At 38.9% G+C, this 16,792-nt stretch overlaps 1 protein-coding gene across 13 annotated transcripts in view; it reads left to right on the top strand.

The window, feature by feature from the left end:
* The window catches only part of LOC134208761 (carbonic anhydrase 2), a 112,551-nt gene that overhangs the window by 5,119 nt on the left and 90,640 nt on the right, over positions 1–16,792 (top strand). For 6 of the 13 annotated variants that reach the window (XM_062684681.1, XM_062684677.1, XM_062684669.1 and 3 more), the window contains exon 2: positions 10,785–11,114. In XM_062684681.1, the coding sequence (XP_062540665.1) occupies positions 11,045–11,114 (70 nt within the window). In that variant the 5' untranslated portion in view covers positions 10,785–11,044. Of the gene's footprint in view, positions 1–10,676; positions 11,115–16,792 lie in introns of all 13 variants that reach the window. The other 7 variants (XM_062684671.1, XM_062684676.1, XM_062684680.1 and 4 more) reach the window with 4 other exon arrangements.

Below are 16,792 nucleotides of genomic sequence, written 5' to 3'. Positions count from 1 at the left end.
AGATGTCGTAAAATCTCGATTAATCGATTAGTAACTAATCGATTACTCTCGATTCTTATCGATTATTGAATCGATTAACCGTTGGGTAGTAATCGATTAAAAATTAATCGATTATCACAACGATTAATCGATTAATCGAAGTAATCGCTTAATTTGCGACATCCTAATGATGTCGTAAAATCCCGATTAATCGATTAGTAACTAATCGATTACTGTTGATTCTTCTCGATTATTGAATCGATTAGTCGTTGGGTACTTACTTACTTGATACTTGATGGGCTACAGCTCTTCGATGAACCTACGCCGAATGGAGTATCCTTCTCCACTGGACTCGATCCTGGGCCAATCGCTTCCAGTCGCCCTGAACATTGAGCGCCCTCAGGTTCTCTTCAACTGCAAAAAGCCATCGTGTACGCGGCCTTCCACGAAGCCTGTGACCTTTTCCAGATTCTCTACTAAATATTATGTTCGCTTGACGTTCTTCCGGCATACGAACAACGTGACCAGCCCACCGTAGTCTGCCGTGTTGTATAAGCTTAATAATATCCAGCCCTTTGTACACCTGGTACAATTCGTGATTCATGCGACGCCGCCAGATACCGTTCTCCTGTTTACCGCCGAGTATTGTCCGCAGCACCTTACGCTCAAACACTCCAAGAGCTCTCCGATCAGCCTCCTTTAACGTCCATGTCTCATGGCCGTATAAAGCCACCGGAAGAATCAGAGTAGTATACAGCGCGAGTTTTGTTTCCGTTTGCAGACTACGGGACTTAAGCTGGTTACGAAGTCCGTAATAAGCCCTATTTGCAGCTGCAATACGCCTTTTCACCTCGCGGGTAACATCATTATCGCACGTCACTAATGTTCCAAGATACACAAATTCTTCTACCACTTCAAATTTTTCACCATCCAGCACTATTTCGCTACCACCACCACTAATGAACCCACGTTGATTGCCAGCGACCATGTACTTCGTTTTGCTGGTATTGATCGTGAGTCCAATCCTCGCTGTCTCCCTCTTAAAAGGCGCAAAAGCTTCTTCCACGGCACGGCGATCAATTCCGATAATATCGATATCGTCCGCAAATCCCAGGAGCATATGCGATTTAGTGATAATGGTACCGCTTCTTTGCACACCAGCTCTCCTAATCGCTCCCTCGAGTGCTATATTGAACAGTAGGTTCGAGAGTGCATCACCCTGTTTTAATCCATCTAAGATAACAAATGACGTCGATATTTAATCCGCAACCTTTCACTTGATTTCGATCCGTGCAACGTTATACGAATCAGCCGTATCAGTTTCGCAGGAAAACCATGTTCATGCATAATTTGCCATAATTAATTCCGTTTCACTGAATCGTACGCCGCCTTGAAATCAATAAACAGATGATGTGTCTGCAAGTTGTACTCCCGGAATTTATCAAGGATTTGTCTCAGGGTAAACATTTGATCCGTCGTTGATCGGCCCTCACGAAAACCCGCTTGGTATTCGCCGACGAAGGACTCTTCAAGCGGTCTCAATCTGTTGAACAGTCGTTGGGTAATAATCGATTCAAAATTAATCGATTATCACAACGATTAATCGATTAATCGAAATAATCGATTAATTTGCGACATCTCTAGCGGTGACGATTTAACGATTCAATCGTTCATTAAAAATAATTGCCTACATTACGGCTCTTACCAACTATGTACGGCAAATCAACTAAAGGCCTGGCCCAATCTCACCCCTGTTTAGCGTGCATTGCTCGTTGCTAAAAAAAACCAGAACCATTATATAAATATTCATAAAATTCGATAAAACAACAACAGACTATCGTAACATGATAACCAGGTATCCATCGATCTAAAAACTAATTATGCAATATATTTGTGGGGCATTACTGACACTTTTTCAATACGGATTCATTCCATCAATAGTTTTACATTTAAATTCCAAGCATTAGGGTACGAGCACAATTAGTTCTTGAAATTTGTTTTGTGATTTCCTAGAGGTGAATTTTAATATAATTTCGAACCGTTCGAAGTTTTCATCAAAATTCGTAACAGTTTCTGAGATATAAGGAGTTGAAACATTTTCCGTTTTTGGCCCAATCTTACCCCCTAGGCCCAATGTCACTCCGAACGACGGTATTTAAATTGAAACTTTTGTATGAGCTGCCGTTTGTTGATTTTCATTTAACCCTTAAATGCGCAATGTTGTTTTAAAACAACATTGCGCATTTAATTTTCGGTTTATACGTTTAACGTTAATAATATCAATGGTTATTTACGTTAAAAATATTTCCGACGATTTCTAAAAAAATCGCTTTGCGCCTTTAAGGGTTAAACCATCATCTTACGATACCCTTCCAAATCAATTCCGTTATTGAACATATGCCAAAAATGAGCCGAATGGATCGGTGAAAACTAATAGACGGTTGTTAAATCCTGCGATTACCCGTTGGTCGTGACGTCTTATTTTTCCAAATTCTGAAAAGTAGCCCCCCTTTTCGGTATCGAAAACAAAGTCAACATTGCATTGGTCGGCATATTAGTTCAAGTTTCTGGGGAAAATATAAAACATGATGAAAGTGAACGTTACATAAATTGACAGGCTGAAGAAAAGAAAACCGAAACTTCTCCTGTGGCAAAGGGCCAATCTGAGGTTTTGGATGATGCAGAACATTAGAAGAGTGTTCGCGTCCGATGGTTCCGGTTTTATCCGAATCGGATAATTCTATGCACAGTTATGGGAATTTTAATTTCCAGGAAATTTTCCTATCTCAACCTTTTTGGCTAAGCCCTGTAGTATCATCATTTGATACAATCCCATATTGTGACGACCAATGCACAATGGGGAAATCCGATTTCAAAGGTGGAAAAAAATGATAACTTTCTTCACGAACAACTTACAGAAGAGATCAAGAGCTTATTTGAAAGAGAATTTTGCAAAGAAATCAATGAGTGCTGTTTCATGGACATGGAACGCTTCTGTATGTAGTTATTGAGCTCGTTTTGCTCTAATGCCCCATATATCACGAGTTTCCAAACTATTTGTCATTTTATCTTTAAGACATTGCTCTAAAATCTTTATCTCTTCACTGTGGATCCACAGAAGGGCACTAAATATATTTTGTTGGTAAAAGTTGGAAATTTAAGGGATTTTGGGGTCAAATAAGTATTAAATTGCACGTGAATTTTTCATGTATTCTGTAAAAATTAATAAAAATATTATTATTTTCCCAAAATATTCTACAGACATTGATGAATGTTTGTGAAACAAGTGTTTTGTTTTGTGATTTATTGGGTAAACCTCATTTTTTTAAATGCTTCTGAAAAATGCCGATGCCAATCATTCCCAAACCAAACCCGTTTGCACAACTAGATAAGAGTAAATATATTAGTCGATGAGATAATAGATAGGAATGGATAGGAAATATTATTTTTTCATTACGTTTCACCCAAATTCCCCTTATGTAATAATATAGCTCAATGATTCTGGGTTAAGAAATGATGGAGTAACATTGATTCAATAATAATTTGTCAATGATACTATAAAAATAACAAATATTCGTAGATTGCTTTGGAAAAGAAACAAGGGATCAGGGCCCAGAACCTTTTTTTTAAAATACATAATTAATGAATTTTTCCACTTATTTGTCCCAAAATGCCTTAAAAATCCATTTTAAATGTAATATATGAATATTTGTATTTTTATGGTATCAATTTCTGTTGAAAAAAATTATGACAATAATACCAACTATTATCTGTAAATATCTGAATAATCAATAGGCTGTAGATTTCGCCAAAATTGACCATCATCAATGCTTACAAGTTTTTAAATCACCGTATATTAACCCCAAATGATCATTCGACGTAATATAGTGCAAATGATTTCTTGGGTATTATTATTTTTTACAGAATATATGAAAAATTCACATAGATGCAGTTTGATGATTATCTGACCCCAAAATTCCTTAAATTTACAACTTTTTCCAACAAAATATGTATAGTGCTATGTATGGATCTACAATGAATAAGAAAACAGAATTTCAGTGTAATTTTTGTAAGATAAAAGTACCAAAATATGGAAAAATTTTGATGTATGGGACATTGGGGCAAAACCAGCTCAATAACTACATACATGTCTATAAAATATCACTCACTGAATTTCTTGGAAAATTCGCTTTCGAATAAGCCCTTAACCTTACCTGTGAGTCGCTCCGATCGTGAGAAAAGTTATCCTATTTTGTATAAAAAATTACATTAAATAAGCTGTATGACCGCTAAATCCCCTATATTTGAATATTTTTAATGAATTATATGATTATTTGTTATTTTCATTATATCATTGGAAAATATCAATTAAATTAACATTACTACATCATTCCCTTGCTCAGAATTATTGAACAATATTATTTCACAGGGGAATTTGAGCAAAAAGGCAAGAAAAAAGAGTATCTCCCATCACCTCCTATCTTTGATCACATCAAGACTCATAACACATGACTATTCTTGTCTAGTTGTGCTGTGCTTGTTTAGTGTGTGTTTGGAAATGTTTGGCATCGATGATATTCAAAAGTTTTTTAAAATCGTTTTTTACTCAATAAATAACCAAATAAAACATTTGTGAAACGATTTATTTCATTAATTTTTGTTCGGCTAACATTTGTCAATATCTGTTCAACACTTTGAAACAATAATATCAACACTTATCTGTAAATATTACTATTTTCTTACAGAATACATGAAAATTGCACATAAAATCTCGCTTAACATTTCAAAAGGACCTAAGTAACATTTTTTCATGAATTAATTTGAGCACTGCAATCATATGCTTTCATGTTTTTCTGTTGATTGCGCTATTCAAATTAATTCATGAAAAAAATGTTACTTAGGTCCTTTTGAAAAGTTAAGGGAGAAATGCATTTTGATGCTTATTTGACCCCAAAATCCCTTAAATTTCTAACTTTTACCAACAAAATACATTTTGTGCCCTTCTGTGGATCCACAGTGAATAATAAATAAAATGACAACTAGTTTGGAAACTCACGATATATGGGGCATTAGGGCAAAACGAGCTCAACAACTACATACAGAAGCGTTCCACGTCCATGAAACAGCACTCACTGAATTCTTTGCAAAATTCTCTTTCGAATAAACTCTTGATCTCTTCTGTAAGTTGTTCGTGAAGAAAGTTATAATTTTGTTTCACCTTTAAAATCGAATTTTCCCATTGTGCAATGAGTCACATTTAGGAGCAGTTACATTCCAGTTATTAAATTCTGGCAAATTATGTGAAACATACACCTTTTACTATGTGATTAATTCTCGCGCTTTGTTTTATAGTGGCGTAACTGTATTGATCGATTTCTCTCGGTTCAATGAGGTGGTGAAATGTTAGAGAAAATTGATGAAGGGACTACACTGCCGCTAACCGCAAGTCGAGCACATCTGTATATGGGCCTCCATATAGAGATGTGCTCGACTTGCGGTTAGCGGCAGTACAGCGCCTGTGCCTGGAAAATGAGTGAGTTTGCGCACACACAGACATCACTTCAATTTGTCGAGCTGAGTCGATCGGTGTATAAAACTATGGGTCTCCGGGCCTCCTATAAAAAGTTCGTTTCTGGAGCGAACATATACTGCCGTTAACCGCAAGTCGAGCACATCTGAGAAAAAATGCAAATGAGAAAACGGCTCGCAAAGATTTTCCATTGATTTTCATTTATTACTGTGTTTAAATGAATTTCTTCCCAAACTACTGCCTTAACACATTGAAAATATGCATGTTTGATGAGTCTTTTTTTTTCCAAGTTCGTTTATTTGGTAGGCTCAGGCGTGTATAACACTTTACGGAGCCACGTTTCTTTGTGCTATGTACAATCGACATAATCTTATTATTAAATTAGTAAGAGAGGGAAATAAGCCAACGTACTCGTGGTGACTCGAGGTTAGGTTTACAATGTTTAAGGATGGATGGGGATTAGGATTCGGGAATCAGGGAATCATCATAATCAAGGAATTTCAGCAGCTCATCCGGTCATTTGGCGTCGGGGACGATGTGGTGTGTCGTCGTGCTCGAAAAATGGTTCGCATGGGAGCATCTTCCGGACGGCCAGAGCTATGGCGCTCTACGGGACAGAAAGACAGAGACAAAACAAAAAAAAAAACTTCGAAGAAAAGAAAAAAAAACAAAGTATTAGACTTTTATGTCAGAGGAACAAAGAAAACTATAAATGGCTTGCATATAGACCACATCACGATCCCCCAAAACACCTCTTATCTCCTGGAAGGTTTGTTTACCTCGGGTCACTAGGGTATCCAATAATTGCTCTCTGGAGACGTCGTTTTCCGAGCAGAACCAAACTACGTGATCGATGTCATCATAACCGGCTCCGCACCTACATAAGTTGCTATCGACAAGGTTTATTCTGTACAGATGTGCGTTTAGTGAATAGTGATTGGACATAAGTCTCGACATCACGCGAATGAAGCCTCGACTTAAGTTCTCACCTCTGAACCACGCTCGCCCAGAAACAAATTGATGAGTCTTTATAAAGAAAGAACTTAATCCTACCTAGCCGCATTGAAAAACTCAATATGACTGACTTGCGATTACAATCTTCATGAATTAGAAAAGTAACCGCCAACATTGCCATGACGATTTCCATTCTGTAATCAACATCCATTTAAGCTGAGTGGTAGTATTTCGCAGTACCTATCTATAAGCTCGGATGAAGAGGTCCTTGGATTTTGCCATCCCGTCGGATCCGAAGGAAGTTTTTTCAATAAAAAAATTTCTTCGGTTTTACCAGCTCAGGGACAAATATAATTGCTATATGTTTAAAGGTAAGCATTGCATTACAATTATTTCAATACAAAATATCATTGCTCTACTGAAACTGTATATATGTTCCATTTGAAAGGACAAGCTTCCATGTGAATAACATTCGGAGAAATGCTAATCGCGGTTTATTTTAATCATCATCTAATGGGTAAATGATAACAACTACATAGGCATAAATATATCAAAGCCCTGAAGCCACTAAGTTTGAAATCCATCTTTATTAGACCTTTTTAAAGAAATCCTAACGTGTAAATCTATGACAAATACTCAGCTTCTGATTTTTAAGAATTTAACGGTAAATTGCATGTTGGAAATAATATTACTCAAATGTCCAGGGGAAAAAGGGAAATAATAATATAATAAATAAGCAAAATGTTATATTGTAATAAATTCAAGAATTTTGTAGTACAAAGACTAGGGAAACAGTATTTTTATGCACCTAAGAGCTTCAAAATCAATTTAACGTGGTCAAAACGTTAACGGAATGAATCGCGATGTTCACAAGACTTGTAGAACACCCCAATAGCTTCCGTTTAGAGTTTGTGGCGTTTATATCTCTTGTTAGATTTTATTCAAGATTGAAAATAGCGCAAAAACACTAAATCGACTTGAACCACCTCGAAATTTTATCCGAATCAGCTGAATAATTTAGCATAAAAATTCTGATTCTGGGCTGACCGGTTGAATTTTTGGTACTTTTTGAAAACATGAAGATGTCTAATCTTTATATCTTGATGGATAATAAGCATCAGTGCGCTCAACAGGTTCAGTGCTGCCTAATAGAACATTTTGGATATGTTTTCGATATGCATTCTAAGCACTAGTATTGAACTAATGGAATAAGATATTGTACAAAAACAACAATTTGAATGATATTTTGCGAAGGGAGTATAGTTTTACTCGATGTGACTGACTTGCGCTTACTTTTCCATTTGGGAAAATTTGACTTGATATTTTTTCCCACTTTTCTAGAACAAACATCTCGTAAAGAATAACATAACTCATAGTACATGTGAAAATAAAGTGAAATATGGTGATAACTGAAAATTACCAATGCTCGATGTACTCGACTTGCGATTAGCGGCAGTATAGCCTTTATGTAAACTTTGTATACGAGAAAGGCAAAACGAGAGCTCGAAATATTTGTTTATGTTTTTTTGGGCTGGTCGCTATTAATTTGAAATTGTTCTAATTCTCGTTTAGAGGTATAAATATTCAGAGAAAACTTTAAGTAATAGCTGAAAAACATGTCGTGCCAAATCCTCAAAACAATGGGAAATAAACATTTAAAGATCATGACAAATATTGGAAACATTCTCGAATACTCGATGCTATATGAAAGTAAATAAAATTTTGGGCCATATGTAACCATAAAACAGTATTACCAGGAATATTGCAAAACCCTTAAACATTCCCTACGTAAAAATAGCACTACTCCCAAATTAGAATACGGATGATTAAAATTCTATTCTGTTGATATTCTTAAAATTTTGCGTTTGACATGAATGATCCCTTATATGGTCGGGGTTCTGCCAAAACGCACGAAACGGCTTTTTAACTGATTTGTAAAATTTTATTCATAAAACGGAAACGGACATGATTTCATATCAATTCAAATGTACGTTTGTTGTAGGATATCCTTAGTTAGGAAATTGAGAGAAATCCTATGTGATTTTGTGATTTTAAATGTATTAAATGTAAACGAATTAGTGCACGATCGATCGTGTTTTAGAGGCGCAGAACGATCTTGAAAACCGCATTTTTTGCTCTGCCTTGGGCGGTAAAAAAACAGCTCGCGTTCGAACGCATTTCGAAGGCGCAGAACGATCTCGAGAACCGCATTATTTTGTTCTGCTTTGTGCGATCGAAATGGAAATTAATTTACGCACGATCGAACTCTTTTGGAAGCGCAGTACCTTGTGCGATCGAAAAGAAAATTATTAGCGTATTCGAAAACGCAGAACGATCTCGAGATATGCGTATTTTTTTCTGTCTTCTGCGGTCGCAATGTAAATTTATTTGCTCGTGATAAAAAGTGTTTGGAAGCGCAGAGCGATATCGAGATCCACGTTCTTTGTTTTGCCTCGTGCGGTCGAAAAGAAAATAATTAGTGCGCGATCTAATGTGTTTTAGAAGCGCAGAACGATCCAGAGATCGACATTGTTTTGCTTTGCTTTTTGCGATCAAACTAACTACACGTTTCACGCGGCATTACGTTTACCAAAACGAACCTAGCTACGCTCACTACCTCCTATATCCAATATATCAGTGATTTCTTGTGGAAGTCCAGATGTCTAGTCGGCTTCCTTCAACATTTCCTTCCATTTCCTCAATTGACCTGCATTCGGACACGGCCGGCGCCGGTATTGCTTGCCTGGCCTGGCAATAACAGAATAGCAACCGTGGGCGGTCAATCATGCTCATGCTGATGCTCACTATTTTAATCTTGATGCTTATACATAAGGGAAAATCCATTAATTACGTTACGGCACCATTTTCAATACTTGCGGTTTGCTCGAGGTTACGAAGTACAAGAATATAGTAGGAAAGGAAGAGAATTCAAGGTGCTTAAGTAATTACTAAGCTAATGTTGACTTAATTGACATTCTTGTCAATGTTTCATAACTGTGACGAGTCGAACAAACATTCTGTGTGTATATGCCACACAATACTACATTTATCTACATACATGTTCTTGGTAGATAACAAGGACATTGAGATAAACAACAATACGAATACGATCGAGAGTTTCTATGAATTCAGGTGATTATTAGTTCTTCACTTATGATGACAGATATTAATTTTACAATCCCCTGCTCAATCAGAAATTAAGATAAATAAATCAGTACCTGCGGTATTAGTGAACCAGCCTGCACGGTTTCATGGCTTTGGTGTACGGGTAATTTATTTCGATTTAGAGATGTTTGCACTGCGTACCGTACAAGTTGAAACAGAAAAAAAATATGCAAAAGTTATTGGCACGAGACTCTTACACAGCAGCAGCTTTTGAAGAAGAAAACTGGTTGGCAAATGTCATACGTTTATTCGACGACCTGTCCTGTCGACGCTACATGACACTTTGACCGGATAATATGTGAATGCTTGGAATGACTACAGATTTCCAACCTTCCATCCCCTCATTTCAAGAAACCTGCTCAATTCAAATGTTGGTAATCACATAATGCAGAAATCTTGCCAGTAGGCTGGCAGCTTTTCCAGTAGATGTTAAACCATAAAGACTTTCTTATTTTAAGTCGGCCAATTTTCTCCTGACTAGTGATTTGACGCTGGAAATCTTATGTGCAATGAGATGAACCGACCTTCAGTTTTGCCGCAATAATCAAATAACACCTACGATTTGAGCACGTGGCACATGTAATGTGACTTGTTTTTGCCCAAGTTTTTGGTTGTATTGTTTGCATACCCATTTATTGTATGCAACAACGCACTTATATTCATTTTGAGGAAAAATACACACCCGTGTTGAAATTGATACATGCAGATTGCTGTAATTTACGATTTAGTTTATTTTTTCCATTATAACATTATCTCAACACCCAGACAACTGGATATACACATCTTAATGAACCATAATGTTTGCCCGTACTTCTGAACATCAGAATTTATCGGTCAAGATCTTATTCATCCGGTTAGACTACAGGATGTATGTAGCGCAGTCAAGAAAATCCAATCTGATTCCCTAGCACCAAATGATGTCACGTACGTATATGCCGGCCGGTTTTGTTGACGTTAGACTTGCGAGGGGCCTAATTCAACTAAACCATATATGCGGGCGATACTCTTCGTTCGGTACGGCGGGTAATGCTAATGCATCTAATCAAAGCTCAGAGCACAGATCGGCAACGACAGCGACGCGACCCCCGAACCAGGCACGCCAGACCAATAAAGTGAACCTATTTGGTAATGATAAATATTTCCATGCTATGTGGAGCCACCATTCTGCGGTTGATTGTGCGAAGTGTTTTTGATTGTTACGAACGCGTGAAAAACGGAAACCCCCCAAACAGCAACTGACTGACCGAGTCCGACCGAAAGTGCAAAAACGCCCAATTGCCGGTGTGGGGCGAGAAAAGTTGGCGTGCGATCAACACGCAAATCCAGCATATCCATCCACACGACCGTCGTCGTCCACCGGCTAGACGCGGGTTCGGATAGTGCCACATACAGAACAGCAGAGCAGCAGACGCAACTATGAGGAGGGCCGCGGCGGACCCGAGAAGTGGCAGCTTTATGCTAATAGCATCAATTGTGATATTATCAGGTAATTTTCCAATTTAGCACTCTCTAAATGTCGCTGTACGGGCGGATGAAGATCTATCGTCCGAGTTGCTGATCTCGGATGGTGGGGAAATCAAATTTAGTTGGTGATAATTCGTAGCGCTAATTGATGTAAGGCAGTATAATACCGGATCGCTTGTAAATCAGCCACCGCCAAGAAATCGTCAAGAACAGGGCTTTGTGCTCACTAGACGCCACTGGAAATCGTTTATTTTGTTCGGCAACCAAGCGCAGCTCGGACACATTAAAATCGCACTCGTTCGACCTTCGGTTGTAGCCGTCCTAAGTTTATCGTTTATTTGCGCTAAATAGATTTGGCCCTGGTCCAAATTCAATTTAGCCGTTTTCACTATTTGTAAACCGTGGTAAGTATTTGTGGGTGACCAAAAGGTGAAAACCTGTGCAACATCTGTCGTCTCGGATTGTTGTCTCGAGAGGAAATCGTCGTCTTGAAAACCAACTCTTTGAGAAATGCTATTTTTCTGCGATCATTCATCGCATTATGATGTGGGATTGTACTTTTCCCTTACTGCTATCTGTTTCCAGTTTCAAGCAGCTTACATACATAACATATGATGGCGGTCATCGCTACATCAGGCGGTTGAACTCTCCGTGTCATCGGCGTCAAGTGCTTGGAATAATTGATTGGATTAATCAACACTCTGTACAGGCCTGCATCGTAACGAACATATCGTGTTTAGTGCCACGAGAATTTACTACTGACCGCCAGTACTAAGCCAAGTGTGCATGTTTATGTAGGTATCGATAAAAGCTGTTCGGCGGGCTAGCGTATCGCGCGCTTCGTTACCGGTAGCGTTTGCCGTAATGGTCACAAATTGAGCAAATGCGGATCCGCGCTTTTTTTGGCGGCGGCGGTAGCATGCGGTTACGTGTGACAGAATCGTGATGAATGGATGCCAGAGAGTGTGAGCGAGACAAAAATGACGGGCTGGTTTGTGGTTTTGCATGTGCTAAGTGCACGATGTCCAATTCAATTTCCGCCACGTACAGACTGATGCTGCAGATGGGCATGGGAATAATTGTGGTGACAATGTCGCAATTTTATGATGCGGTTACTATTCAGATTGTTTGATGTATGTGATTGGAGGATAACTTAATATTTCATTTTCGCCGTAAGCCAATTGTGGTAAAACAGTTTATATACTTTCTAAGCCACTACAAAAATAAGTTCTATAGCTTCTTCCAGGGGCCCTCCTTAGCCGTGCGGTAAGACGCGCGGCTACAAAGCAAGACCATGCTGAGGATGGCTGGGTTCGATTCCTGGTGCCGGTCTAGGCAATTTTCGGATGGGAAATTGTCTCGACTTCCCTGGGCATAAAAGTATCATCGTGTTAGCCTCATGATATACGAATGCAAAAATGGTAACTTGGCTTAGAAACCTCGCAGTTAATAACTGTGGAAGTGCTTAATGAACATTAAGCTGCGAGGCGGCTCTGTCCCCCAGTGTGGGGATGTAATGCCAATAAGAAGAAGAAGAAGAAGAAGAAGCTTCTTCCAATCACAGACGAAGCGGAGTTTTTCCACCTCTTCGAGATAATGTCATACTTTTACTCCGACGCTCTTCATGATTTCTAAGCCCTTTGATTCTTGCATTTGAGCTATTCAGCATCAAAACTGCTCTGCCTTCTTTCTCATGACGTTCAGCGTCACGTCCTCGATGAGTGCTTCAGCTAACACGGCTTGGCCATGATACGATAATATAATTTCCGACAGCAGATCCATCATACTCCGAAGGAAAAAATCTCTCCCAATCGACTGAAGGTCTTCACAATTTCAACAGGTAAACAATCGAGAGCCAAAGATTCTGTATTGGTCGAAAACTAAGAAGCTTTGCCCAAATGCAACATTTCTTTTCGTCTATTTAAGCGATATGTGTGGATGGGAGCGTGTATGTGTGCATAAAAATAGTGTGCCTTACGGCCGAACACCTTCACAGTCTCTTAAAATTGTGCACTAATATTTACTATAAACTCCCCCAAAGCCAACATTGTGTGCTCCCGCAGGTGCAGATTAACTCGGGTTGCGCCCATATGGGTCTCAATTCTGTAATATCTTACTTTTTTTTTGAAATTTCACATGAAAAAATATTTTATTTTGTGATGCTTGAGTCATTATGGAGTCTAGTCTCCGACGACAGATCTATTCTATTCCGCTAATAATATTCCCTCCGGTGCGGTGCAAGCGCTTCCAAAACCGATGTTCCTTGTCCTGTTAGCTCGTAGTTCAACTGTGGTCCATTCAAATCGTTCTCGGCGACCGATCTACATGTCCGTGAGTCTTTTTGAGCCATTGGACCATTTCTGTTGTAATCGTTAACTGTGTACGGGTGAGGGTTAATTGGCTGAGATTTTCGCTACCGTATGGATTTTTGGTCACCGTTGATATGATGATTTGTTTGCTTATGGCATGATCGGTGATAATTATTATTATTTATTCAGACTAAGGTCTAAGTGGCCTGTGCGGTATATAAGAGTCTTCTCCATTCGGCTCGGTCCATGACTACACGTCGCCAACCACGCAGTTTACGGAGGGTCCGCAAGTCATCTTCCACCTGATCGATCCACCTTGCCCGCTGCGCACCTCGCCTTCTTGTACCCGTCGGATCGTTGTCGAGAACCATTTTTACCGGGTTATTGTCCGACATTCTGGCTACGTGCCCGGCCCACCGCAGTCGTCCAATTTTCGCGGTGTGGACGATGGATGGTTCTCCCAGCAGCTGATGCAACTCGTGGTTCATTCGCCTCCTCCACGTACAGTCCGCCATCTGCACCCCACCATAGATGGTACGCAGCACTTTCCTTTCAAAAACTCCAAGTGCGCGTAGGTCCTCCACGTGTCCGTAGAGGACTACCGGTCTAATGAGCGTTTTGTAGATTGTCAGTTTGGTACGGCGGCGAACTCTATTCGATCGGAGCGTCTTGTGGAGTCCAAAGTACGTACGATTTCCAGCCACTATGCGTCTCCGAATTTCTCTGCTGGTGTCATTTTCGGCAGTCACCAGTGAGCCCAAGTACACAAATTCTTCTACCACCTCGATTTCGTCACCACCGCACGGGTAAAAATCCGCAACCGAATTCATGAATAAAAAGTCATGATTTCATAAAACCGGTTGGGTCATGATATCATGACTACAATTCATGATATCATGACCCAAACGACGTATAGCATGATGAAAAATTGCATTTTTTTCTTGAATTTAGTTCATACTCGCCAGAAGCGTTATCAAAAAGCAAGCCGCATTTTCTAAAATAAAATATTATGATATTGAGTTATGTTTTCATGACTCCGAGTCATGAAATCATGCAGCTGAGTCATGAAAAATGACACTGAGTCTTGGAAACATGACTATGAGTCATGGAATCATGACCAAGAGTCATGAAAACATGACTTAGAGTCATGAAAATACGTCAAAAATATCAGCGTTACGCAAACGTGTCAATTTTTTCTCATTTCATTTCTGTCAAGGCGTCCCTTGCAGATGTTTTCGGGTCGTGTTTTCGTCATTTTTTTTCAAATAATTAAATAGTTCAATAGTTATAAGAAAATATTAATAATCTTGGATCCGCGATTTTTATCGGTTTATGTGTATGCATATAACAATGGAAGAGTGCCCCAGACTATACTACATATGGACGGACTCTTCTGGAAAACTCATCCTATGGCGAATGCGGTGCTTGTATGCGAGGCTTCCGAGTGGACAAGCAGTACATGTGCCCGCCCTGACCTGACTCAGACCTACGCCACTACGATTGGTTATACCTGGGCTTCACGGTCATTCTCCCGTTGTTCATCCATTGGTTCTGTATCGAACTAAACCGACAAATTCAGAGAATGTTTACAGAATTGATCCTGCTCGTGCTTGCATCGAGGTGCTGCTGTCCGCAATTCTGACTATTCTATTCACGGATCCAATCTGGTAGCTGCGGACCAATTCTAGCGGTGTACGCCGCAAGAATTCCGATTGATACACGCTGTTCCGAAATCCAACTATGACACGGCGACGCTGTACTGTACCCAGGAAGCAGTTTTTCCCTGTTACTCGTGCTCGTTCCTGCTTTATTTTAAATATTTACTGCTAAGTATACCGATCCAGATAAGTTCGAATCAATTTTAAGTTTTAATATTTATATTTAATACGTTATATTGAAAAAAAGAAGAAAATTTACAATCATGTGTTGAAGTCATGTTAATTTCACGTGCTAAGTTTTCGTGATTCAGAGTGCCGTTTGTGTGCTGAAATTCCTTTGGTGTTTCACCCAATTTCACCCATATAGATAAAACGTTCGATTAACCGATTGATAAATAGCTTTAACAATTTTGCATCACAAATATATTCTCGATTTGGAGTGGAAATTGTTCCGTTGTTAGTGCGATTATCAAAATATTTTGGTTTTATTTGTTTTCCTTCACCATTGCAAATATGAGCTGATACCCGCCTAATAATCCAGAACTAGTGGAAGCGTTTTACATTAAATCGACCGTTCAAGTCCTATCACGACTTCCGCTTCATCGAAGAAGTGCGATTTTTGGTTTGTCTTATCATTCTTTTCATGCTTAAAGGCCACCTTACACCTCGGGAAAATTTTCCGCCGGATTTTGATCCCCGTGCATTTTAAATGGGGCCGGGATTCTGATTTTCCGTGCCCAAATCCCGAAAACATCGCTTATGCAAAAATACATGGGGGAAAAATCCGCGGACCAAATTCCCGAGGTGTAAGGCAGCCTTTACCTGGCATGAAGTTGTCATGTTGCCGATCTCCGATCCGTAGTATCTTCTAGCGATTACGTTGTTAGGGAAGTTTATATATATACACTGATCTTCTTTGCCATAGATCGCTAAATGCGATCTAATTTCTTCCCGAAGCGGGCAAAGAAATATGGAGATCAAAATTTCTGCGAAACAAATTGATGATTGACTATTGACTCGGTTGATGCCGATGTACATTCTATGGGTGTTATTCTCAGCTCCGTGGTTTGGATCCATTACTGTTTTTAACAAACTGGCATCTATTATCTTAATTTAATCAGTACAAGCCAAAAGCATAAACTATCTGGAGCATGAAAATAAAACACAAAATCAATTTCACAGTAGTTTTAAATTCATAATAACAATAATTTCCATGATTACGCAGGCTCAAATAGATATATAGTTCGAATATTTGTAAATAATAAGGTTCTGCCTAAACTAAATCATGGAAAATGTACAATAAGAAGCAGAACTGTTTGAAGGAATTTGTTGAAATAGATTGAGTGGTAATTGGTTACAAAATGCATTTTGAATCAGATTTGCTTGAAAATAATATCTGTACTTCTCTGTTCCCTCTTAGCTGTTTTAGCTGTCAGCTAGTCAGTTATGCATGATTTCAACTCATGATTTATATTCTGAGATTTGAACTGACACCCTGGGATCATAAATGACAGATGCCAGATGCATGAAATATGTATCTACGATCATGACCTTAGTTCATGGTTTCAGTGTGCATGCGTCATGATATCATGACCCAAATTTCCACTTTTCGTTAAAAACATCTGAACCATAAATGGTAGATTCCAGATTCATGAAGTATGATTCTGTTTTCATGACTTCAGTTCATGGTCCCGGAGTCCATACTTCATGATATCATGACTCATTTTGCCAGA

Source organism: Armigeres subalbatus, chromosome 2, assembly GCF_024139115.2.
Source record: "Armigeres subalbatus isolate Guangzhou_Male chromosome 2, GZ_Asu_2, whole genome shotgun sequence".
Taxonomy (NCBI): Eukaryota; Metazoa; Arthropoda; class Insecta; order Diptera; family Culicidae; genus Armigeres; species Armigeres subalbatus.
The sequence above is the reverse complement of the archived record's forward strand: the minus strand, read 5'-3'. Positions and strand labels throughout refer to the sequence as shown.